This window comes from Aspergillus lentulus, assembly GCF_001445615.1.
Source record: "Aspergillus lentulus DNA, contig: Alt16, strain: IFM 54703, whole genome shotgun sequence".
NCBI classification, from domain to species: domain Eukaryota; kingdom Fungi; phylum Ascomycota; class Eurotiomycetes; order Eurotiales; family Aspergillaceae; genus Aspergillus; species Aspergillus lentulus.
In genome coordinates, this window is record NW_028322113.1 from 4,486,405 (window position 1) to 4,508,756 (window position 22,352).

General features: G+C 51.5%; 10 protein-coding genes across 10 annotated transcripts; 5 read left to right on the forward strand and 5 right to left on the reverse strand.

Annotated features, from left to right (window-relative positions):
- Positions 1-106: 106 nt before the first annotated feature.
- ALT_8922 (putative thiamine pyrophosphokinase) lies at positions 107-1,137 on the reverse strand (the record flags this gene model as incomplete). The annotated part of the gene is made up of 2 exons (XM_033558702.2): positions 107-1,049; positions 1,097-1,137. 2 exons carry the CDS (start codon positions 1,135-1,137, stop codon positions 107-109), a joined length of 984 nt encoding a protein of 327 aa, XP_033414593.2.
- A 1,190-nt stretch (positions 1,138-2,327) lies between these two features.
- On the forward strand, positions 2,328-3,703 carry ALT_8923 (uncharacterized protein; the record flags this gene model as incomplete). Its single annotated transcript, XM_033558703.2, has 2 exons — positions 2,328-2,828; positions 2,885-3,703. 2 exons carry the CDS (start codon positions 2,328-2,330, stop codon positions 3,701-3,703), a joined length of 1,320 nt encoding a protein of 439 aa, XP_033414594.2.
- Positions 3,704-4,773: 1,070 nt separating this feature from the next.
- ALT_8924 (putative transporter C1002.16c) lies at positions 4,774-6,680 on the forward strand (the record flags this gene model as incomplete). The annotated part of the gene is made up of 7 exons (XM_089600494.1): positions 4,774-4,932; positions 4,982-5,061; positions 5,110-5,290; positions 5,339-5,392; positions 5,472-5,966; positions 6,081-6,330; positions 6,382-6,680. The coding sequence occupies 7 exons, from the start codon at positions 4,774-4,776 to the stop codon at positions 6,678-6,680; spliced, it is 1,518 nt and encodes a 505-aa protein (XP_089455387.1).
- A 280-nt stretch (positions 6,681-6,960) lies between these two features.
- Positions 6,961-7,632, reverse strand: ALT_8925 (uncharacterized protein; the record flags this gene model as incomplete). The annotated part of the gene is made up of 1 exon (XM_089600495.1): positions 6,961-7,632. One exon carries the CDS (start codon positions 7,630-7,632, stop codon positions 6,961-6,963), a length of 672 nt encoding a protein of 223 aa, XP_089455388.1.
- A 265-nt stretch (positions 7,633-7,897) lies between these two features.
- ALT_8926 (NAD(P)-dependent alcohol dehydrogenase) lies at positions 7,898-9,046 on the reverse strand (the record flags this gene model as incomplete). Its single annotated transcript, XM_033563920.2, has 3 exons — positions 7,898-8,219; positions 8,271-8,700; positions 8,758-9,046. 3 exons carry the CDS (start codon positions 9,044-9,046, stop codon positions 7,898-7,900), a joined length of 1,041 nt encoding a protein of 346 aa, XP_033419811.2.
- Positions 9,047-9,503: 457 nt separating this feature from the next.
- On the reverse strand, positions 9,504-10,465 carry ALT_8927 (putative short chain oxidoreductase/dehydrogenase; the record flags this gene model as incomplete). Its single annotated transcript, XM_033563919.2, has 3 exons — positions 9,504-9,883; positions 9,933-10,114; positions 10,173-10,465. The coding sequence occupies 3 exons, from the start codon at positions 10,463-10,465 to the stop codon at positions 9,504-9,506; spliced, it is 855 nt and encodes a 284-aa protein (XP_033419810.2).
- A 1,825-nt stretch (positions 10,466-12,290) lies between these two features.
- On the forward strand, positions 12,291-13,253 carry ALT_8928 (uncharacterized protein; the record flags this gene model as incomplete). Its single annotated transcript, XM_033563918.2, has 2 exons — positions 12,291-12,784; positions 12,851-13,253. The coding sequence occupies 2 exons, from the start codon at positions 12,291-12,293 to the stop codon at positions 13,251-13,253; spliced, it is 897 nt and encodes a 298-aa protein (XP_033419809.2).
- Positions 13,254-13,883: 630 nt separating this feature from the next.
- Positions 13,884-15,891, reverse strand: ALT_8929 (WD40 repeat domain-containing peptidylprolyl isomerase; the record flags this gene model as incomplete). Its single annotated transcript, XM_033563917.2, has 3 exons — positions 13,884-15,316; positions 15,370-15,747; positions 15,816-15,891. The coding sequence occupies 3 exons, from the start codon at positions 15,889-15,891 to the stop codon at positions 13,884-13,886; spliced, it is 1,887 nt and encodes a 628-aa protein (XP_033419808.2).
- A 256-nt stretch (positions 15,892-16,147) lies between these two features.
- ALT_8930 (chaperonin-containing T-complex subunit CCT2) lies at positions 16,148-17,934 on the forward strand (the record flags this gene model as incomplete). Its single annotated transcript, XM_033563916.2, has 4 exons — positions 16,148-16,150; positions 16,205-16,362; positions 16,440-17,814; positions 17,875-17,934. The coding sequence occupies 4 exons, from the start codon at positions 16,148-16,150 to the stop codon at positions 17,932-17,934; spliced, it is 1,596 nt and encodes a 531-aa protein (XP_033419807.1).
- A 1,761-nt stretch (positions 17,935-19,695) lies between these two features.
- Positions 19,696-21,219, forward strand: ALT_8931 (glycoside hydrolase family 76 protein; the record flags this gene model as incomplete). Its single annotated transcript, XM_033563915.2, has 3 exons — positions 19,696-19,792; positions 19,871-20,565; positions 20,638-21,219. The coding sequence occupies 3 exons, from the start codon at positions 19,696-19,698 to the stop codon at positions 21,217-21,219; spliced, it is 1,374 nt and encodes a 457-aa protein (XP_033419806.1).
- Between the last annotated feature and the right edge of the window lie 1,133 nt (positions 21,220-22,352).

Below are 22,352 nucleotides of genomic sequence, written 5' to 3' on the forward strand. Positions count from 1 at the left end.
AATAACTGAGACAGTTATCAGTAAATATTCTTGGTAAACCCACTTACTCATGGAAATTAATCATCACTCATGGGAAATATCCTTTGCTGGGTTACTTCTGTAAGAGTCATGTCCTCCCAGCCCCAGGACTTGTAGCAAAAGGCAGCAATCTATGCAGCCTTGAGACGATCTCTGGGTAATCATCGTCGTTCTCCGCTGTAATGAGGCCGTGTCGGACAAAGAAGTCGACCATGACACTCGCACTCGCGGGCTTGAACCTCCCTTCTGCCATGGCATCCAGCACCTCTCGCACATCCATTAGATGAAACGCACAAACATCCTCCTCATCCACTGGCTTAAGCACTGCCTCGGGGCCAACCTCAAGATCATAAACGTACAGCAGACCAGGGTTCATTAGTCCTGGCTCGCCACCTGCCCGGTCATCACTGATATTAAACCACGTCACAGTGCCGGCAGCATGCGCCTTTCGAACCAGGCTCTCTTCCATCCCTGCCTCCTCCTCTGCCTCGCGAATCAAACACTCCATCGGCATCTCACCCGCCGCAACACCCCCCGCGACAGCATTATCCAGCATCCCCGGATACGTCGACTTCTTCGGACTCCGCTGCGGCACCCAGATCTTCAAACCGGAATTCGTGCGCGTGTACACAGTCATGTGCACACCGCGCCCGACAATCCCGAACAGGGAGATAGCCGAGCGCTCGATACTCACGGGGAACCGGGCCCCGATGATGGGAAACCGCTCATCGCGTCGCTTGCCCAGTCTGGGGAAGACGCCTCTTGCTCTGGCGAGCGCCATAAGGGCATCGAGGCTGCGCTCGCAGCGCTCTGTCCAGGTTTCTTGCTCCCGCGCATGGTCCTGTGGGAGAAGATGGATTTCCTTGTGCGGGGCCGGAAGTACATGGAAATCATCTGTCCAGGGCATGCGTTCAACGACAGACTCCACGAGGTAGCCGTGGGGCCTGCGGTCGTTGGGGAGGAAGAATTTCCATAGTTTGGAGATTTGTTGTTCGTAGGCGGCTGTTTCGCCGGGTTGGTTGTAGGGGAAGCTGGGGTTGTTAGTGGTGATTCAATGATACAGGTCAGGGAAGTTTACTTGTCACAGTCTTTGACTATTTCCAATATCGTTTTCTTCATTGTGGCTGGTTTATTATTGCCAGTGGGAGTGTTGACTTGTGATGACATTTTTTGAGGCCCCACTATCAAAAAGATATTTTTGGGTTCCGCGGCCCAACGCAAGCGGTAGATCTATCCGATCTACTCTTCAATGAGAATGCTCCTGACCCTGACATACTTCTCAACCACTTTGCATTTGAATCATGACCTGTTCTGGGAAACACGGTGTTTCATATCCGGCCAGGCACAGAATACACAGCCAGTAAACAGCAAGGCATTGTCTTACGTCCGGCCAGAATGTTTTTAGATGTGACAAGTTTCAAAGAGGATGAGCTATTTCTCACTGCGTATATTACAATATCCTCAGTGAGATAATGTGCAGACTTTCAGGCCTGACTCATACCTAGATGCTTAAGCCTGATAGATCAAGACCCCAGTCCTTGTGTCTCTGAAGGACAATGGATTAGTGTTCATCACTCATGCCTTTGTGTCCTCCTTGTGGTGCTGGTCCGGTAAGATGGTCCGTGGTATCTGTTGGAAACGCCCAGCCTTGAAGAGTACCGAACGTAGTCAAGGAATTGCACTGGGCAATTATCGAGATTGTGGTTGCTTCTTGAATATCTAATAGCACTATAGCCCAATCAGCTGATCCCCAGCTCAATCATCAGTATAAGTTGCTAGATATCAAACTGTTCACACTCTACTTTTCTCCTCATCCTCGCTGCTCTCTTGCTCATTACGAGACGTTTTGCGCCTCGGCTTTACGCAAGTACTCCCCACACACTTCACATATCGATACGATATAACCATTAGACCTCCTAAGCAAGCGTCAGTCAAATCTAGATCACTGAGACACTGTCTATTAACAACTCACTAGGATATATCCAACACAGTGATCTCAACGGAGTGGTATATGCTGGTTTGTTGCTGATAGTTTCTTTGTTCCACTTCTAAAAGGTCTCATCAGTACACTCACTCCTTGTTCTGCTCATACTAACATCAGCTTTTCATATAGGAGCTTTCGGAATTGATGCACATTCTGCAACATTGTGGACAAAGGCCTTCATAGAAGCCTTCACGACTTTCTCACATATAATCGCAATCTCCTCAAGTAGAATTCACTTAGAAGTGAGAAGTGAACATTTCGGAGAAGTCTACTCTATATTCTGTTTTCATATCCGCTGCGGATTCCAACCTAATCCTTTCCCAAAATGGAAGGATGTGTTCCCCTCACCACCGGTCCCGTCTTCTCTATTATAGTTCTTTTCTCTCTCCTGCTTGGACTTCTTATTCTCTTTCGTCGTCTTGATGCCGTAATTCTGGCCATGGCTCAAGCCTCTCAAGCTTCCGAAACCTTTTGCTCTCTGCCGAACAAGGAAACTCAGCATGAAGAAAACAACACCACCACAGAGGACAATGACAACACTACCTCTGAAAATACCTCCCCCCAAAGCTTCTCTGTTTCATCTGTTTATTCGGAAAAGACCGCAGTAGTCGTACTCAATCCACGAAAATGCTCCAATATCCTGGACAGTCACTTGGACGATATTAGAGTCCCGACTTTGCAGCCTAAGACGCCTCAGAAACGGATCCATCTCGCTGTCACCGATCCGAACCAGTTGAGAACGGTTTCGCTGCAACGTACTGACTCCGATGGCCTGCTTGATGCTGGCATAGAGGACCTGATGATTCCGGTATTGGAGCCTGAGCGGGTGAGTGATCTTAACGTAATAGCTGGTTGCGCTACTTCTGACACCTTGCCTCCCAGAAACCTCTGATCGTTGCTCATGTACGCAAGAACTGCAACACCCCGAAGCCTTGCCGACTATGGATGGACACCGTCCCCTGGGACGGCAATATCCGCTGGGCCATAAAGGGATGTAGTATATTTGAGAATCAGCAAGAAGAGGCCGATGCCTTCTCTTATCGTCCGAACCTCCTTTCTCGGCAACCCGTCTCGGATCTCTGGATTTTCCAGTACGGGCTCCGATACATTCCTGCTGGACGGGAGTCAAACGTCTTTCGCACTGTCCGCATCGAGAAGCTCGCGTCAAACGTGACTCTGAGCCAGGTACTGCCATCTGTTCCGGGTGAGATCTACTCGGCTTCTCTCTGCAACACAGGGCCCATTACTGGGTATAACACTGCTATTGTTGTGTTTGTGCTCGAGAAGGACGCCCTAGACTTCGTTCAAAAATCAAAGGAAGGACTACCTTTGGGCTTCTGCGTGGCCAGCGTTGCTCTCGTCCACACTCCGACTTACCCCATGACGTCCCAGATAAACCAATTCATTTTCCATCAGGGCTACACCCGGTCCCTGGTCATCAGCAACCTTCGGAGGTCATTGAGGGAGGAGATATACCGGGTACTGAAGCGGTCTGCCTACTACAACTATATTGAAAGCGTGGAGGAAGGACAGGTGGTGGGAGATATCTATGTTCGTTTCTATTCAGTCAAGATGGCCGCAGCAGCGTATGATCTTTTTCAGGGCCATCCAAGCTTCGAGAGATGCAGTATCAAGTTTCTTAAAAAGGGCGGCGGAATGAAGGCAAGTCATCACGGCGAGGAGAAGCGGGTTGGCGGTTAGTCGAGACGTTGGTATTTCCTACACAGGTTCTGGAAACTTCTCTCGTGTTTGTTCATTATTCATCACCATCCAGTAATGGCGGAACCCCTCATGATTCCCTCTCTCGTGTTGGGCTGTGGCAAGTCCCGAGCCAAGGACGTCCAGTTTCAAAGAATGTGGTCGGACAAGTGGCCGAGCACAAATTGCACTTCGTATTTGTGGTCAAAACGCCATGCATCAGCAGAATCCCGCGCGGCAAGGACACGCTTTTCTTCGGACTTAAGGAAGTGAATCGCATATTCCTCCGCTTTGTCTCCAACTTTGTGATCGCCAAGCACTAGCACACTAATACCAAATTTGACTTTTGACTTTCTGCACTTTCTGCTAGCCATGCTTTGGCCATCCATGTTTTTAAGTTGTTGGAAAATAAGAGATTCCACGACGATGCTGTTCATTTCATATCTGCCCTAAGTCTATAGTCATTCAGTGTAACAACCCATGCCTAGAACAACACAACGTATATTTGGCGAACGGAAGTGGCCCAGTCAAGCCTTGAGCAAGCCAACAAACTTGGAGATGCCCCGCGGGGCTTTTGGCCATCCCGCGCTAAGTCTCCCGCTTCCGGAAAGGGGAGATGGGACCCATGGGGGCCCGCACTTGGCGTTCCTCTGGTACGAGAGGTGTGCTTCTTGCTTATCAATTAGACTAATATTTGGAGTCAAGGAGAATTCCCTGTTGATCGTCCACGCCGGTCATTGAGAGGAGACTTGTTGGGGAATTTGTGGAAACGATGGTGTCTCGCCAATTGCCATCCACCGCAGCTCGGCCAGAACCCCTCGGGGATGATGATCCTTGTCAATGTCGTATGTAGGGTGGAGGGACCTTGCTTATTCCACGCGGTATAATAGAGCTTCTAAAGATCAGCAGTTGGTATGAGCACATGATATTTCTCTTCATTCCCTCGCCTACCCCCCAGATTTTGTCCTGTCTCCTCCCCTGTCATTAGTGCTTGTCTTCCATACCTGTTCCCCCTATTTTACTCCTTCTAAATACATACTCGTACTCCCGTGACTACCTGGCAAAATATCGTCATGGCGCAACCGACGGATGAAAAAGCATCTGTCGACCAGATACCCCGAGAATCCGATGCGGAGAAGGGTTCTGCGTCGCATGAATTCGCCCCGAAATCAAAGCTCGACCTCTTCGAAGATCCCGATGAAGGGCTCAGTCCGGAGGAACGAGCTAAGATAGTACGCTCATTCTAAAATTTGAGAGAGTACTCTCGGCTGACCGGCCTAGGATCGCGCGCTCGTTCGCAAGCTCGACATCAGATTGATCCCATGGCTCAGCTTGTTGTATTTAATCTCATTTTTAGACCGGTATGTCCCTCTCACTTGAATGCGACGAGCCATACTGACTCTCCAAAGTACGAATATCGGCAATGCAAAGCTTGCTAACCTGCAGAAGGATCTCAAAATGACCAATGACCAATATAACGATAGCTTGACCATTTTCTTCATCTCATACTCGATCTTTGAGCCAGTCACCAATGTCCTGCTTAAGAGATGGCGACCGAGCAGGTTTATACCTGCTATCATGTTCGCATGGGTATGTGCCACTTGGTACATGCAGCAAGCTCGAGCTAACGGAATCTAGGGCATATGTATGACGTTGATGGGTGTTGTGCATAACTGGTCTGGATTGATGGCGGTGCGTGCCTTCCTACAGCCCTTTCGTTGATCAGGCTCCTACGTCTCTTGTCATCCGATATGATCTTAACAATCAGCAGGTCAGATGGTTTCTCGGACTCACCGAGGCTGGTCTCTTCCCAGGCGTCGGCTACTTCCTCTCCTGCTGGTACAAGCGAACGGAGTTCGGTGTACGCATGGCCATCTTCTTCTCTGCGGCTGCGCTCGCTGGCTCTTTCGGAGGTCTTCTCGCTGCTGCCATTGCTCATATGGATGGAATTGGCGGCAGGCCCGGCTGGTCGTGGATTTTCATCCTTGAGGGTCTGGCTACCATCATCATTGGCGTCCTGTCGCTTTGGATGGTCCATGACTTCCCCGATGAGGCTACCTTCCTGTCCGAGACGGACCGCAAGCGTGTTCTACGCCGCCTTGCGGAGGACCAGCAGTCTAGTGCGGAGCATGAGCAGTTCAAGATGTCCTATTTCTGGGCTAGTCTTAAAGACTGGAAGACCTATACCGGCGCTATCATTTACATGGGAGCGGATGGATCCTTGTATGCATTCTCGCTTTTCGTGCCGACCATCATCAACCAACTGGTAAGTTTGCTCAAGACAGTCCGAGATTCTATATGCTAACAGAGTCTAGGGTATGTTCTAGTCCATCTTCATCTAGTGAATTGACTAACAAGAAAAGGGTACACCTCCATCAAGGCCCAGCTGCTCAGCGTTCCGCCATACGCAGCAGCGGCCATTGTGACTGTTGCAGTAGGTTTCATCGCTGACCGCACGCGCCAACGTGGTATTTGCAACATCCTCGTCTCTCTCGTCGGCATTACTGGTTTCGCAATGCTCCTCGGCTGCAAAACAGCCGGAGCACGGTATGCGGGGACATTCCTTGGAGCCATGGGCATTTATCCCGCCATTTCGAATACCATCTCCTGGGCCAGCAACAACACTGAAGGTGAGCACCTCCAAGTCCTTGAATATTGCAATATCTGACAGCATGATCTAGGTGTGTACAAACGAGGTGTAACGCTTGGTATCGTCATTGGATGGGGTAATCTCAACGGAATCGTATCCTCCAACATCTACCGAGGCAAGGACGCGCCCAACTTCTATCCCGGCCATGGTACCGTGCTGGCGTATCTAGTCCTGTTTCAGTTCGGTGGTTCCCTGGTGCAGTATCTGCTCCTCAGACTCGAGAACCGTAAGCGTCTGCGCGGAGATCGGGATCACTGTGTTCAGGGACTGGATCGCAGCCAGATCGAACTTCTTGGCGATAAGAGGCCGGATTTCATTTACACGCTGTGAACGCGATATGATTGCTGATGATCGATAAATGCCAATGAGATATACAACTTTCACTGTTGAGGCTGTACAAACGGTATCTCCTACTCGAGGTAACACGTCGCATGTGCCAACTATCCGTCCTTGCATCTTCCGGGGTATCTCCGGTAAACCGTATCTGGAAAATGGTGATGGGGTAAGTGGCCCCAGCTTGATGTAGAAGGGACACAGATTTGGGTCTGCACGTAGAGTATAGAGCGTTCCGTATGCGGGTCCAGAGGCGTAATTCTCGTCATTGGAGCCCTCAGCCCTCCATCCGATACAAATTCACAATATCCTGATTCTTCTTCGGCCCCTTGACAACATGTCGACTTGACCAGCTCACAACTTCCCCAGACTCAGGCCGTACCCGGAACGCATACGCAGTCCGATACATATCATTGATGCACAGATGGTTCCCCCTCGCCATAATCACGGCCGTAACCTCTTCCGAGGGAACGAGTGGCGGCACGGGCGGCGTGACAAACGTCGACTCCTTGGTGTCCACCGTCTCCGCCCCGTCTTGCCCCTGCCCCTGCCCTTCAAGATCGAAGTTGTGAAACAGGTAATCCGCCTCGTCCTCGTCTTCCTGGGCCTCAGGCTGTTTTGCAGTCGGCTTCACCTTTACGAACCAAACACTTATCCCCCCGTTATCCCCTTGCCGCCAGATATACTTTTTCGTCCAGCGTAGTCCCGGCCCGAACGTGTTCGGTAACTCGCCCTCCTCGCGGTAGACTACATCGCGGCGGTCGGAGGTGGCGGAGCTATGTCGGAGAGGGTGGAAGGATGCCGTGCCGCGGAGTTCGCCGTTGATGTCGCGGGGGTTGTCGCTTTGGAGCGTGCGGAGGAGGGACCAGCGGCGGGAGGGTTGGCTGAGGGAGGTGAAGATGCCATTCAGGAGATTGGGGGAGAGGCTCGAGGCGCGGGCCGGAGGCATGATGTCTGTGGAGTTAGTTAGGGGACAGGATGGTGTTGGATCAGTCATGTTGGGTGTTCCCTCGGTTGTGTGGATACGGACAATTAAGTACTTTGAGATGAAGTGGTGCGGTGATGATTTCTAGCAGACTAGGAGTAGTGGACGGGGCGGGCCGCGGCAACCCAACTCCCTACAATCTACAGACTACAATAATCTACAATCTTCACAACGCACCACCAGCAGAAATACAGATTCATTGTCCTCAAACCAGTCTTTATTTATGCTATTATCCCATCTTCTCTACAGCAGGCTTCCCCATCAAATGTCTCTGGCCCACAATAACTCCCCGGTACCGCATCTTGCCCTGCTCCAGGATCTGGAATGCAGCTTGGATTCCATCCTTGGTCATCGGCCAAGTCATGATGATAGGCCGGATTCTGTGCAGTGACACGAACCGCAGCATCTTTCGGACAGCCACACGCGATGCTACCGCGGATCCTTGAATCCGAATGCCGTTCGAGATAAGCGGCATGACTGGCAGCGGGGGTTGTTGCGTGCTCACTGTCAGCAGATAGATCGTACTGCCGGGAGACATGAGCGGAAATACTCTGGAACAGTGGTAAGTCACAGTCTCTTGCACTCAAGAATGGAGGACCAACTTGCAGAAATCAGGCGGCTCATTTCCACACCAGAGAAGATGCTTTACCGGCCGCACAGTATCTCGCACAGCGCCGTTCTCAAGTGTATGGAACTCGTTCGCTCCCAGGCCCTTCGCCTCGTCTTTCTTTGCGGCGGAGCTCGAGAACACAACCACGTCACATCCTAGCTTCGACGCAAATTGGATCGCCATATGTCCTAGACCCCCGATCCCCTGGATCCCGACTCGCGCTCCAGGCTTGATATCGTAGCACGTCAAAGCACACCAGACAGTCGCTCCGCCGCACATCAGTGGAGCAGCATACTCGGGCTCCAGGTCATCCGGAAGCTTGACCAGCATGCTCTCGTGCCAGACGGCGTGGGTAGCGAATGCGCCGATCTCGGTGTTCTCCTTGCCATACTGCTCGCGTTGCTGGCAGTACTGATCGTGGCCTGGGATCATGACATTACCATCGATCGAAAGGGGTTAGATCAAGTAAATATACATACCGCTAACGCAGAAGTCGCATTGTCCACACACCTTGCGCACCCAGCCAAAGCCAACCTTGTCGCCGGCCTTGAAGGTAGTCACGGCGCTTCCGACATCGCGGACGGTCCCTGCGCCCTCGTGCCCAAGAGCAATGCTCTTGTTCTTGAATAGCCGGTCCGTTCCGCAGAGACCCGCGTGCGAGATCTCGACAAAGACTTCCGAGGGCTGGATTGTGCGTCTGATCGTGTCGGGGTTGACGTCCCCGCTCTCAGAGCCTTTGAAGACGTTGAATTCGATCGTTTTGGACATTAGCGCGGCTTTACAATGATGAATTAGATTATGGATTTTGCTGTCGAAGGATATGTTGTATATGTTTCCTCTCCCGACAGGCAGTCATAAGGCTTGTATATCGCAGGCAACGTCTGAATGAAGTCATTATCACGCTTTGAGGGCATAATAGCGCCCACGGTACCGGTAGCAACTGGCTACTCCTCAACAATAGCCTTTATTGGCGGACATGTTGTCCGGCTTGATGGCTGCAATGATGTTCTTCATTCACGATAGACCAGTGCGTCACTCATTATGTGGAAACGCCGCCTAGGAAATTTAGAAATGCACTTGAACCCTTGCCATTCAGTGGTGAGAGCGGATTTGAGGAATTTCTTCCATCCTTGAAAACGCCAGGTAGCACAGGGCAAAATTCGCATTTAGCACACAGTAGAATGCCGAAGGAAAATCTTTTGTCCTCACTCTATATTATGGGCATTCACAAATCGGTGCTGCAGGCAATCTCCTCCATCTCATCCAGATTCTTTCTCACTTCCTCCAGCTTGACCTTGGCCCGTGCAAGGCAGTCCCGTCCCAACGGCAAGCGGAGACAGCCGGTCTTGCCAGCACCTACACCGGTCCCCTGCACCACATCGATGATTCGCTCAACTGCCTTGACCGGATCGCCTGCCTGTTTCCCGTTGCTGCTCTGGAAGACTTGTAGTACCTGGTCGATGGTCGTGCCTTCGTAAGCGGGGTTCAGTCCAGCGGCTGGGGTGGCATAGGCCGATAGGAAGTTCGTCCGAAAGGCACCAGGCTCCACGATGAGAACTCGGATATTGAATGGGGCGACTTCTTTCGAGAGGGACTCTGAGAAACCTGGTGATTGTCAGTAGCGGTGTCATTTCGCACTTTCTTGTGAACGTACCCTCTAGGGCGAACTTGCTGGCCGCGTAGAGTGAGCACGAAGGCTGAGCCTGTAACCCTGCGATACTGCTTATGTTGACAATCGTACCGGACCTCTGGGCACGCATGAACGGTAGAGCGGCTTTGATGACTCGCATGGGTCCGTAGACGTTGGTGTTGATCTGTTGGTGGATCTCCTCCTCGCTACGATTGTCAGACGATGCCAATGTCCTTCAAGTTCAGACGGTTCATAATGGCATACCTCATATCCTCCACACTCCCGAGCAAAGCATAGCCTGCGTTGTTGACAACAACATCAATCCGTCCTTGCTTCCGGATGGCCTCCTCGACTGTTTCCTTTGTGTCTGGTCGGGTCACATCAAGCTGCAACCAGGTCCCACCTAACGACTCGATCTGGGGACAAGTCTGCGCTGCCTTGACAGGGTTTCGAGCGGTCGCGACGACTCGATGACCGGCTTTCAGCACGGCTTCTGCGAGGATGGCCCCGAAGCCGGATGAGGCGCCGGTGATGAGCCAGGTTTGAGGTGCTGCCATCGTATTGGTGATTCTGACTTTACTATTACGAGCGATCTCTCGATTGTCTTCCGTATGGAAGCCACGGCTTATTTATGATATATATACCCTGTACCCGACAGAGGTGTTCCGACTGATGACTCAAGTTGGTCCGCGTTGACGGGGCTAAGCTGTCGCAAAATCCGTCAACTCCGACGTTGGTCATCATCATGTTGCAGGTATACGAGATGATGGGCGGATATAGACTGAAAAGGCAGATGTTAGAATTATCGCCGATCGGGTCTCCCTTGAACTGAGGTGCCCATATCGATGAAAAGGCTAGGACACGACAATATTCCAAGCTCCCAAATATAGTCCAGTAAAATATCTCAAGCAATCTGAGGACAGAAAAAGCATAGCGAAAGCCGCCGCTGTTCGTGGCATCGTCTGTCAGCTTCTTGTTGAACGAACATCTCGGCTGGAATGACGACGGCCGCAATCACGGTATCACGTCCAGTTCATCACCAAAGAAACGGCACATGTTTGACGTCAAAATAAGAATTAATCCTTACGAAGGCGAAGACTCGATCGAGCTCTTCAAGATCGATATTCAGGCTGACATTCTTCCCCCTGGCAGCCTGGTCCAAGTCAACCATTGAAGCTCTCGCGATTTCGGAGTCTGGACCACTTGAGCCGTCGATCCATTCCGCGGATCCTTTCCCATCCCGGCAATGCCAGGTTCTGTCTGTGGCCACGAGAAATGAGTTTCGATCTGGATATGAAGTCACAATGACTTGACTCCGTGATACCTCAGAAGCTCACTCTCTATCTAGTCCCATAGCTGGAGGTTTTTCGCGTCGGATCGAACAGATCACGCCAAGAACAGCGGCAGGGACAGTAGTGGGAATACTAGTCGTACAAAACGTTGCATTTGCTTTTTTTAGCCTACGCAGAATGGAGTACAGAAGTACTGTACACGCAGGAAGCACAACCTCCAACTCACATTGTATGACTGTGAGCCAAGTTTCGATGTTTCTTTTATCTAATCGACAGACGGCTCATATTGACACTGTAATTGTGCCGCAAGCGGACACGGTCATTTTGAATCCTTCATGCTACTGTAAAGTGTCAAAGTGTAACCTTAAGGTGACAGAAAAGTGGATGGCTTTCTTGTGTGCCTCAATACTGCCTGAGTGCCCCGGTGCCTGACCCTGGGGAAATTGGATCCCTTGGAGGAGCAATTTAGATCCAAGGACACATTGGCTGCTGTCGACGAGGATTTGAGCATTCAGTCGAATCAATTGCATTGAATCATCCGCTAGACAAGAACTAAGGTAGTCATGTGTGTCTAGTCTTCAATCTTCGCTCCGGCCGCTTGCGGAGATGCCTTTTCCTCCTGCCTATTTGACTATCATTATTGATTCCGCCATTTATCCGCGCGGTCTTTTTTAATTTACTCTCCAGGCTGTCTCCATAATCAAGTGTCTGTGCCTGGATTTCACTAATAATAATTATTAACGAGACAGGCGAAATACTCTGCCGCTGAGTCTTGGACCCTGTTCCAATTTTGTTTCTTCCTTGTCTTTGTCCTGTCTGTCTTTTTGCTCCTCTTTCTCTCGTTTCCTTTTCCTTGCCCAATCCGTCGCCCTCGTTGATCATCCGTTATCTCATCTGATCGAAGCATTCTTTCGATCTCATCTACCAACCATTGCTTGTCATTCCTTTGATCCTCCTCTTTTTACTTTAAACTATCCTGTCCCTCCGTCCCTTTCAACCTCTTTTTTCACCTTTTCGTATGATGGTGGGCCGTCTATTCCTGTGAGCCTGCCACCCGACGGTCTCCACCGGAGTCTCAACCTGCGTCGTCATGGCATCTGGGCTGTTGGCCTGGACCGCCAACAATGCTGTTCTCAAGCCGACATGTCGACTATTCCATCTGTTGGTAATCGCGCTCTTCCTCACGACCACTGTTCTCGCGACCACCGATACTATCTTACCTTCCGCCGCTTCCGCTTCGTTCCCAGAATGCGGGCTGTCATGCCCGCAGCTCCAGCAGGCCGCGGACAGCTGCCTGGCTAGTCCAGAAGACACACACGCAGTCCATGTCTCTTGCTTCTGCCAATCATCTCTGCTATCTCAACTGAAAACCTCTCCCGATGGGACCTGCGACTCGTCCTGCACCAGCGAAACCGATAGACAGTTGTTGCAGGCATGGTACACCAGCTATTGCAATTCTGGAGGCAATACTGGAGGGACTTCTGGAGCGGCGACGACAACAGTCACATCAGGTGCTGCGGCAAGCACATCTTCCTCAAGCTCAAACGCCCAGGCCCAGCCCAAAGAGGCTAAACCCAAGACCTGGTAAGCATACCGCGCCATTGCGCCCCGACTACTTCGGAATCCCGTTACTGACCAGCATTCTTGCAGGTGGGACGGTCACTACAAATGGGTCATCATGGTTATTGTCCTCATCATCGCATTCAGTATCATTGCCGCGGTAGCCACATGGCTTAAGAAACGCCACGATGCCAAATATCCGAATCTCTATCATGGCGTCGGCGGCAGCGGCAGTGGAACGGAGAGCGGATTGTTCGCCGGCCGCGTGCGTGACCAGAGTCCAGGTCCCGGCCATCCTGGCCAATTCTCATCGAACTTGGGCGGTCTTGCACCTCCGCCCCGGTCAAGTTACCCAAACTCCGATTCAATCGCCAGCAGTTCGCGAACAGAGGTCGTACCCCCCAAATCGCGGTCTGGCCACCCGTCGTCACGTTTAGCAAAGACACCACAGTCGGCAGACGACGACATCGAGATTCGGGAGGTTACTCGATGATTTGCCATCAGCTATTTGTCATTTTCTGGGAATATTGGCAGATTCCTTTAGTCGAATGATGCGAAGATTCAGCGGCCAGCTCAACGCGGTTGCGAGCTCATGCCTCCTTGGATTTGTTCGGTGTTTTAGTACTTGGTGGTATGACCAACACCTCAAGCTTGCATATATCCGGCGTTTACGTGTCCATCTTTTGAATATTCTTGGAAATGTTTCCCCTCGCTGTCGAATCAGTGCGCATACTTTATAGTGTGGTACGATGTTTGTCAATACGTTGTGCGGCCTTCTTGGCTCCCTTTCTCTGTTCTATTTTTGCGGGATATAGTACCTTTGATTCCCCATGTGGCGTTCCCTGAGCTTTGGGATCTCTTTGGCTTGCAATGGCTAGCTAGGTCTATCCTTGGCTCTGTCCTGTTAGATGCAACAGGATACTGAAACGCCCTGTAGTCCTGCTCTTAAGGCCGAGTGGGCTTTTCTACAATGGCTCTCTAAGCTAATCTTGCTGTTCCAAAACCTGGAAGAAAAAACAATTCATGGCTCTTGCTAGATACGCACGGGGTAATGTACATGCAAATAGATGGCTTCAGAGTATACGGTAGTCGTCATGGGGCGTTTGGGGAAGTCCGCACTCGCTCAAGTCACAGTAATGCTCACGATCTTAATGTCCTGCTCCGGCTTCTCCTTGTATGTCTTGGTGTTTTCGATCTTGTGTATGACGTCCAACCCTTGGACCGCCCGTCCAAAAATAGTATGTTTTCCATCCAGCCATGGTGTCTTCTCCGTCGTGATGAAGAATTGACTGCCGTTGGTGTTGGGGCCCGCATTCGCCATGGACAGTGTATACGGCTTGTCGTGCTTCAGACTCGAGAACTCATCCTCGAACTCCCCGCCCCAGATAGACTCGCCGCCAGTCCCGTCGCCGAGCGGATCACCGCCCTGGATCATGAATTTGCGGATCACACGGTGGAAGATCGTATTGTTGTAGTACCCGTTGCGCGCATGCGTGACGAAATTCTCAACCGCCTTGGGCGCCGCCTGTGGGAAGAGCCGCAGGTGGATGTCCCCCATGGTGGTGTGGAGGATGGCCGAGGTGCCCGTCTCGGCGGCCTTTTTGGCGGTTGTCTCGCGGGCGTCGGCCTGCGTGGGGCGTTCGTTCTGCACGTCCCGGCTGGATTTGGAGATGTCTGTTTCGTTCGTGAAGAGGTAGAAGCGGATCTTTGCGAAGCCCGTCGAGACGAGGATGGGGTCTCGTTCTTCGGATTCCTGGAGGAGCGGGTTGGAGCTTGCGGCCATGGAGACTGTCATGACGCCTTTCCTTTGGGGTTGACCCTGGTACATGGCTAGGTTGAGCGGGCGGAAGGGTTCGTCCTTTGCGAAGACGCGGACGACGCGGTTGGTGTATGTGTTGACGCACTTGGCGCCGTAGAGGGAGCCGTAGAGCACAAAGTGGCCTGATTCGTCAAAGATGACGTTGATTTTCGGTTGGGTGATGGGATTCTCGAGTTCGCGTTCAATGGCGAGACGGCGGCCGAATTCCACCTCATCGAGTGGGTAGAGGGCTGTGCCGGCCTGCTGCATTTCTGTGATGGTGGTGAGAGATTCGTCGTATTTCCGGTAGAGCTTGCCCGTCGCGAAGTCGAAGACTCGGACCTGCCGGTCGGGAAACGAGACGGTTGCAAATTGCTCGCCCGATGGTGATATTGTAATGGACGCGGGTGCGGATTTGGATTTCTTGAATTCGAATAGGTTCGTGGAGGATTTGAGCTCGAATACATTGTCCGGCTTCTCATACGAGCCGTCGCTCGCGCGCCAGTACTCGACCATCCCGGATTGATCGGCTGAAATGACACAGTCGTATGCGTTGTTGAAGGCTATGGCTGCCACGGGGCTACGGTGGATCGATTTGACGGTGTTTAAGGGAGTTGTGTTCTCTCCACGGCCATCAAAGACCTGTATCATCGGACTATTCTCGTCCGTCACGGCTAGCAATGGGAGGGATGCGCCGCGAGGGTGTACCCAGCAGACACAGCGCGGTGTGAAGTCCAAGGAGAGCATGGCCAGCAAATCTGCAAACGCGATTAGTTGACAAAACAGATGTCACAACGGAGATCAACACTACCGAAAGTGATAACGTCAAAGATTTTGATCGTCTTGTCCGCACCAGCCGTCGCAAAACTCCTCCCGTCAGCACTGACGCTGACGCTCTTGATTTCCGCAGGATGCGCCCGGAATTCCTTGACGAACTCGACTCCGACGGCCATTTTCTTCCAAAACTTCACGATACCGTCCATCGACGACGTGATAAGGAAATCTGTGTAGGGGGTCATCGTAACGAAAGACAGCTGCTCCTTGTGCATAAGCGATTTCGAGTACCGCGGAGACGCGGGCAGTGCATTCACGTAGACCTTCTCGAAAGGTAGCTTGCGTCGCTTTTTCTTCGGCGCATCGGCGGAGGGTAGAGCTGGACCAAAGTCATCGTCTGACGATGAGCCATTTCCTGAAAGCCTAGATCAGTATCCTGTTTTCAGTCCGAATCAGTTGATGTTTCGGGAGAGTCCAACGCACCATCTTCTTCATCTTCAATGGCGGCATGAGGGCGCTTATTGACTGCCAGCTTGGCTTGTTCGTCAGTATCCGCCATTGGAAATATAAAATGAAAGATTTCTTTTGAGAGGGTACAGCAAGGAGCGCGCTTGAATTGGGTCGACTGGGATTGCTAAGAGGGACTTCTTGGGCGGGCGGTCTGTAGCTACAACTTGAGCTCGGGCCACATCGCGAACTTTTCTGGACGTCCCGCATTATTATTGAATCCTCAACGGTGATTTCAAACCACTATTCCCCCTGAGCTGCCTGCTTTTCTCCCGCGGTAGCTGCCTTCTAATTATCCACTATTCATCATGGTTCGTCGTCTATTATATTGATATCTTAGTTTGCAAAATGCTGACCACCTGCAGGCGTCCTTCGCCAATCCCACTCAGATCTTTGCCGACGATGTCGTCGAGGAAAAGGGCGAAAATGCCCGTCTGTCCGCCTTTGTCGGTGCCATCGCTGTTGGTGACTTGGTGAAAAGCACATTAGGTCCTAAGGGAATGGACAAGATCCTTCAGTCAGCGTACGTGGGGTGGTCTCCTGAGAATGCGGGGTTTATTGTAAATGAGCTTGCCAGAACTGACTCTCCGCGTAACATAGGTCGACCGGCGACATCCTCGTAACGAACGACGGTGCTACGATCCTCAAGTCTATTGCCCTCGATAACGCGGCGGCCAAGGTGCTGGTGAACATCTCCAAGGTCCAGGACGACGAAGTCGGTGACGGAACGACATCCGTGACGGTGTTGGCAGCGGAGTTGCTGCGTGAGGCAGAGAAGCTCGTGAACCGCAGGATTCATCCTCAGACGATCATTGAGGGCTACCGGATAGCCAGCAAGGCCGCTCTGGAGACCCTTGAGAAGGCTGCCGTCGACCGGAGCAAGGATATGGAGGCTTTCCGGAAAGATCTTCATGCTATCGCTCGGACAACCCTCAGCTCCAAGGTTCTGGCTCAGGACCGCGAACACTTTGCTGCTCTCGCCTGTGATGCAGTTCTCCGGTTGAAGGGCTCGACCGACCTCAGCCACATCCAGATCATTAAAAAGGCCGGTGGAAAGCTCAGCGACTCGTACCTGGACGAAGGCTTCATCCTTGACAAGAAGATTGGCGTGAACCAGCCCAAGCGCTTGGAGAATGCCAAGATTCTTGTTGCAAACACCGCCATGGACACTGACAAGGTCAAGATCTTCGGTGCACGGGTCAAGGTCGAGTCAACGGGCAAACTGGCCGAGCTGGAGAAGGCGGAGCGCGAAAAGATGAGAGCCAAGGTTGAGCGGATCAAGGCTCACGGCATCAACTGCTTCGTTAACCGTCAACTCATCTACAACTGGCCGGAGCAGCTGTTCACCGAGGCCGGTATCATGTCCATCGAGCATGCCGACTTCGACGGCATTGAGCGTCTTGCCCTGGTCACTGGTGGTGAGATTGCTTCGACCTTCGATCACCCCGAACAGGTCAAGCTCGGCCAGTGTGATGTTATTGAGGAAGTTATCATCGGCGAGGATACCCTCATCAAGTTCTCGGGCGTGGCTGCCGGTCAGGCATGCACCATCGTGCTGCGCGGTGCCACCGAGCAGCTTCTCGATGAGGCAGAGCGATCTCTCCACGATGCTCTGGCCGTTCTCTCTCAGACTGTCAAGGATCCCCGGGTCACACTGGGTGGTGGCTGTGCCGAGATGGTGATGTCCAAGGCCGTCGAACAGGCGGCCCAGAACACTACCGGCAAGAAGCAGCTGGCTGTGGATGCATTCTCCTACGCTCTTCGGCAATTGCCTACTATCCTGGCCGACAATGCCGGTCTGGACTCGAGTGATCTGGTTACAAGACTTCGCCAGGCCATCAACAACGGCATGACCAGTTCCGGTCTGGATCTGCTTACCCCTGGCGGTGGTATTGCTGATATGCGGGAGTTGGGTGTTGTGGAGAGCTACAAGCTGAAGAGGGCAGTTGTTTCCTCGGCATCAGAAGCTGCAGAGGTAAGCACGGTTGTTGACTTGATTTTGCAGAAACGTTTGGCTAACTATGTCCGTCTACAGCTTCTCCTGCGTGTCGACAACATCATCCGGGCTGCTCCTCGCAGACGCGACCGTATGTGAAGAATGGGAGAAAATAGCGTGTCTTCAGTACAGGGTTTATGATACAGCGCGAATGATGATAATAAATTAAATATCTCCGGGTCCGAGCAGCGAGTTTGAGTCAGTATACCCCTCATGTAGACCTTTTGTATGCCGTCAGGCCAAGAAAATGCGTAACCATGTATATATGCCTTGGGCCGCTGAACATTTCTGGACCAGCTTGCTGCTTCCCGGCTGCTTTATGTACTCGAAGAAGACAGCGAGTCTTCAGACCAAATAAGGTACATACGCAACGGCCCACATGCTGTGGCACATTGACTTCTAATCATCCCAGTAGAACAGCAAAGCGCGGATCGTGTCATCCGTCATCCCTTTTTAACTTTCGAGTAAATATGAGTGATTCGATTGCATCATCCATTTTAAAGTTGGCGATCCAATCCGAACATGTACTATGTCAGGTTTGTAGTGATGCAGGTAACACACGTCAAATGGCTGGGCGATTTAAGCAATAGGGCCAAGGTCTTGGTGGTTAGCTGCTGCTATTTTTAGCCGGGGGGGTCTGAGAGTCCTGAGGGACACAGGACGCTTCGACTCCGCACTTGATAGCCACCGATGAGCAATACATTACGATAGAGTTTCTATCCAACCTTTTACTTGATGCTTGAAGTACGAATCTCCACAATTCTCGTGCTTCTGGGAGTATTTGAATCAGAAGGATCACTTGCCTATTTTGTATATAGTAATAGTAGTAGTAGCCAAGACGATTTTCAGGGTTCCACAACCCCTCCGACATTGGACCGTTGGAGCCAGTGAGAGCCTGGAGGAACATGCTTCTGGGGCACATTGCGCGTTCTTTTGCAGCACAGAGTCGTGGCACTGTGACTGTCCCTGACCCGAACAGTCCGAATGCGGGTATGATTTTTGCTTCGAGTGGAGATTTTCTCTTCAAAGGGACCAAGAGGACCAAGAGGACCAAGACCCTGAGTCCCAGAGGCTTGTCTTCCTTGTTGTCCCTCAGTTTTCTGCCTATCTAGAATTCTAGATAACTGTCTAATAATCAGGTGGATGGGTTACCACTTTCATTTTCATTCCAGGGCCATCCTTACTTCTTACTGAATAGAGTCTTATTATTCTCTCCATCCTGGCTGTGCATCGTAAAAAGTAGATACTAGTCTACTTCCATGTATCCCGTATTCTGTACTCTGTAGGTAGCTCACTACCTTACTCCAGCTGCTACCCGAGGGTGATGTCGCAGTGGATTCCCTGCATTCAGCGAATGAAGCATCTGATTTACAATTAATCCCGTCCTCGTGCTGACATTGGCAATCATAATAACCAACTTAACTAATAATTGATCCCTTCAATTCAACCATCCTCTGACCACCTGCGCTCACTTCGCTTTTTCTTCCCCATCTTTTTCTTCCAACCTCTGCTTTGTCAACTACTGTGAGGTTTTGTCCTTCTCACTCGTTTGTCCGCCCCTCCATCCCTTGTGCCTTAAATCGCCTCGTCTTTCCTCGGTGGCCGATCTTTGTACCTTTTTCTAATTTTTATTTTATTTAATTTCGGCTCCGCAGTGACGTCGCATAACTACTCTTTAGTACTTAGTAGTCTACCTAGTACCTACCTTCTCCGGACATTCCTCGCACTCGTCACCAGACCCGCTCGTCTCGCGATTTTTGCGCTCGATTGCCGGCGCCTCATGCGCTCTTATTGACTTCGATTCGATGCTCCGATCGTTTTAGTCTCTTGCTGGATTCTAATCCTCTCTGATCTCCGACAATGAAACTATCGAGTCGGACGTGGACGAGCTTGGTGACCGTCGTCCTTGCCGGCCAAGGAGCGGTCGCCGCGCTGGAGCTGGACATTAATGATGTTCGTATGTATACCCGCCTCATTGGGCGTCCAGACTTGATATGACCTGTGTCGCAATTGCTAATCAGTGGGCGGACCGCAGAATCGATCAAGAATGCGGCTGCGACAACGGCCTACAACATGATGAGTAACTACACTGGCAACCAGACGGGCCAGATTCCTGGAAAATTGCCCGATACGTGGTGGGAAGGCGGCGCCATGTTCATGACTTTAATTCAGTACTGGTACTGGACTGGCGACACATCGTACAACGAAGTCACCACTCAGGGTATGCTCTGGCAGAAGGGCAACAACGATTACTTCCCTTCGAACTACAGTAACTACCTCGGCAACGATGACCAGGTTTTCTGGGGATTGGCCGCTATGACTGCGGCAGAGCTCAACTATCCCGAGGAAGATGGCCAACCGTCGTGGGTGTCGCTGGCGCAGGGTGTATTCAACACTCAGGTGCCGCGCTGGGACACGTCAACCTGTCACGGTGGCCTGCGCTGGCAAATCTCTACCTACCAGGAAGGCTACCGAACCAAGAACGCCATCTCGAATGGCGGTCTCTTCCAGCTTGCGGCACGACTCGCGCGGTATACCAACAACGAGACATACTCGCAGTGGGCGGAGAGAATATGGGATTGGTCTGCGACAACCCCGCTGCTCAAGGAGTCGGACTGGACTATCGCCGATACGACTTCGCCTGATACTGGATGCACGGACCATGGAGACCTTCAATGGACCTATAACTATGGCACCTATGTCAGTGGTGCTGCTTATATGTATAATTACGTACGTTCCGAACTCTCTACTTCGAGACCTGGTTATGTTGCGGAAATGAGGAGCTGAACTGACAAGACATAGACGAATGGAGGCGACAAATGGAAGAAGGGTCTGGATGGCTTACTGGGCACCACGTTCCAGCGGTTCTTCCCCTTCCAGAATGGCATGGTCATGTCTGAAATTGCCTGTGAGCCGAACATGAAGTGCGATCGCAACCAGGACTGTTTCAAGGGCTTCCTTTCCTCCTGGTTAACTTTTATGACCACCATCGTCCCGTATACATCGTCCGAGATTGTCCCGAGGATCCAGCAGTCGGCACTTGCGGCAGCCAAACAGTGTTCTGGCGGTGCGAATCAGACTCTCTGCGGGCGGCGTTGGCATCAGGACACCTTTGACGGGACGAGTTCATTAGAGGCGCAGATGAGCGCTTTGAGCGTCTTTTCGTCCACGATGATTGCGCACAAGATGCAGGCTCAGGGGCCGTTGACCGCAGACACTGGAGGTACGAGTAAGAGTAACGCGAGCGCGGGCACAGGGTCAGAGCAAGCCCGCCCTCAACCGCAGCCAGTCACAACGGGGGATCGGGCTGGTGCGGGAATTGTGACTGTGGTCTTCCTCAGTGGCTGGATCGCAGCAGTGACCTGGATGGTGTACGGGCGATAAATATGTCCTACGATCCGCTTCAATGTTGCGCAATCATGGTCTGTATATACTTGCGGATGATTGGTATCATCTGAGGAGAGCACATGGACGCGCGTCCTCCTCCAATTCGCTTTCTTTTGTGCTACGGTTGCATGTTACTATTTGTATTCTAGGGGATTTGTATGACTCCGATCTAGGTTTCTCTGTGCTAGGAGTTGGGGCGTCTGGAGGAGCGAAAGAACTTTGACATCTTCAGTTCTTCCGCGATCATGGCTTTTTAATAAGGAACACCGTCTTAGCATCTTATAAGTGAGACTCACAATGATGGCGTTGCCCAGTACATGTCCTTGGCTCTCGTAAATATATCTTCCGTTCGTCTTTGGAGACTTACCACCAGACCAACTGTTTGATGCGATGATGGAACTACTGTAGTGATGATGAAAATCTCCCTATTTTGCAGAAGAAAAGGTCGCCACACCTATTCAGGCTATCCCGGCAAAAATGAATACCCTTCCACCTCCTAGATTGCGGTTGACGACAATTCCGTGTAGATGATCTAGGCTGCTTCCCCTTCTCATCTAGGCTGATTCCTTCTCACAGACCTCCAGTACAGTATCATTACCAGCGGGGGGCTATGTTTCATTTTTCGATCAATCAGCATTGTTTATTAAAGAGCTGCCCCACTCGCACCTTGAAAGGAATGGATGTACGGAGTATTGTAACCTGGATTCTCCCCTGTCTCCGTCTGCTAGGCTGCTCTCAGAGGTACCTTATCTTCCCATCTACCTTACAGAGTATATGCAGCTATTGGACAGGAAATTTATTTGAAGCAGGCTTGAGCAAGTCATGGATAGTAGATGTTGGTTTGAGCATGCCTGTCTGTGGGGTTGATCAATTACGCTTTGCAAAGTGACAGCGGGCTATGTAAAGCGCGGAGGCAGTGCGACAATCCTCCGTTGGCTGGCGCCAGTCGAGACTCACCCTTGCACACGACTCAGCGTTTTTCGGTCGCCTTCCATCGGTGTCACAAGAAACACGGAGTAGACTAACGTACTCCGTACTCCATAGTCTAGATATGGAATATATTATTGCGAATTCTTGGAGTGAAATGGCCTATTATATTGGTCTGCCTCGCGTTATTTCAGTACTTTAGT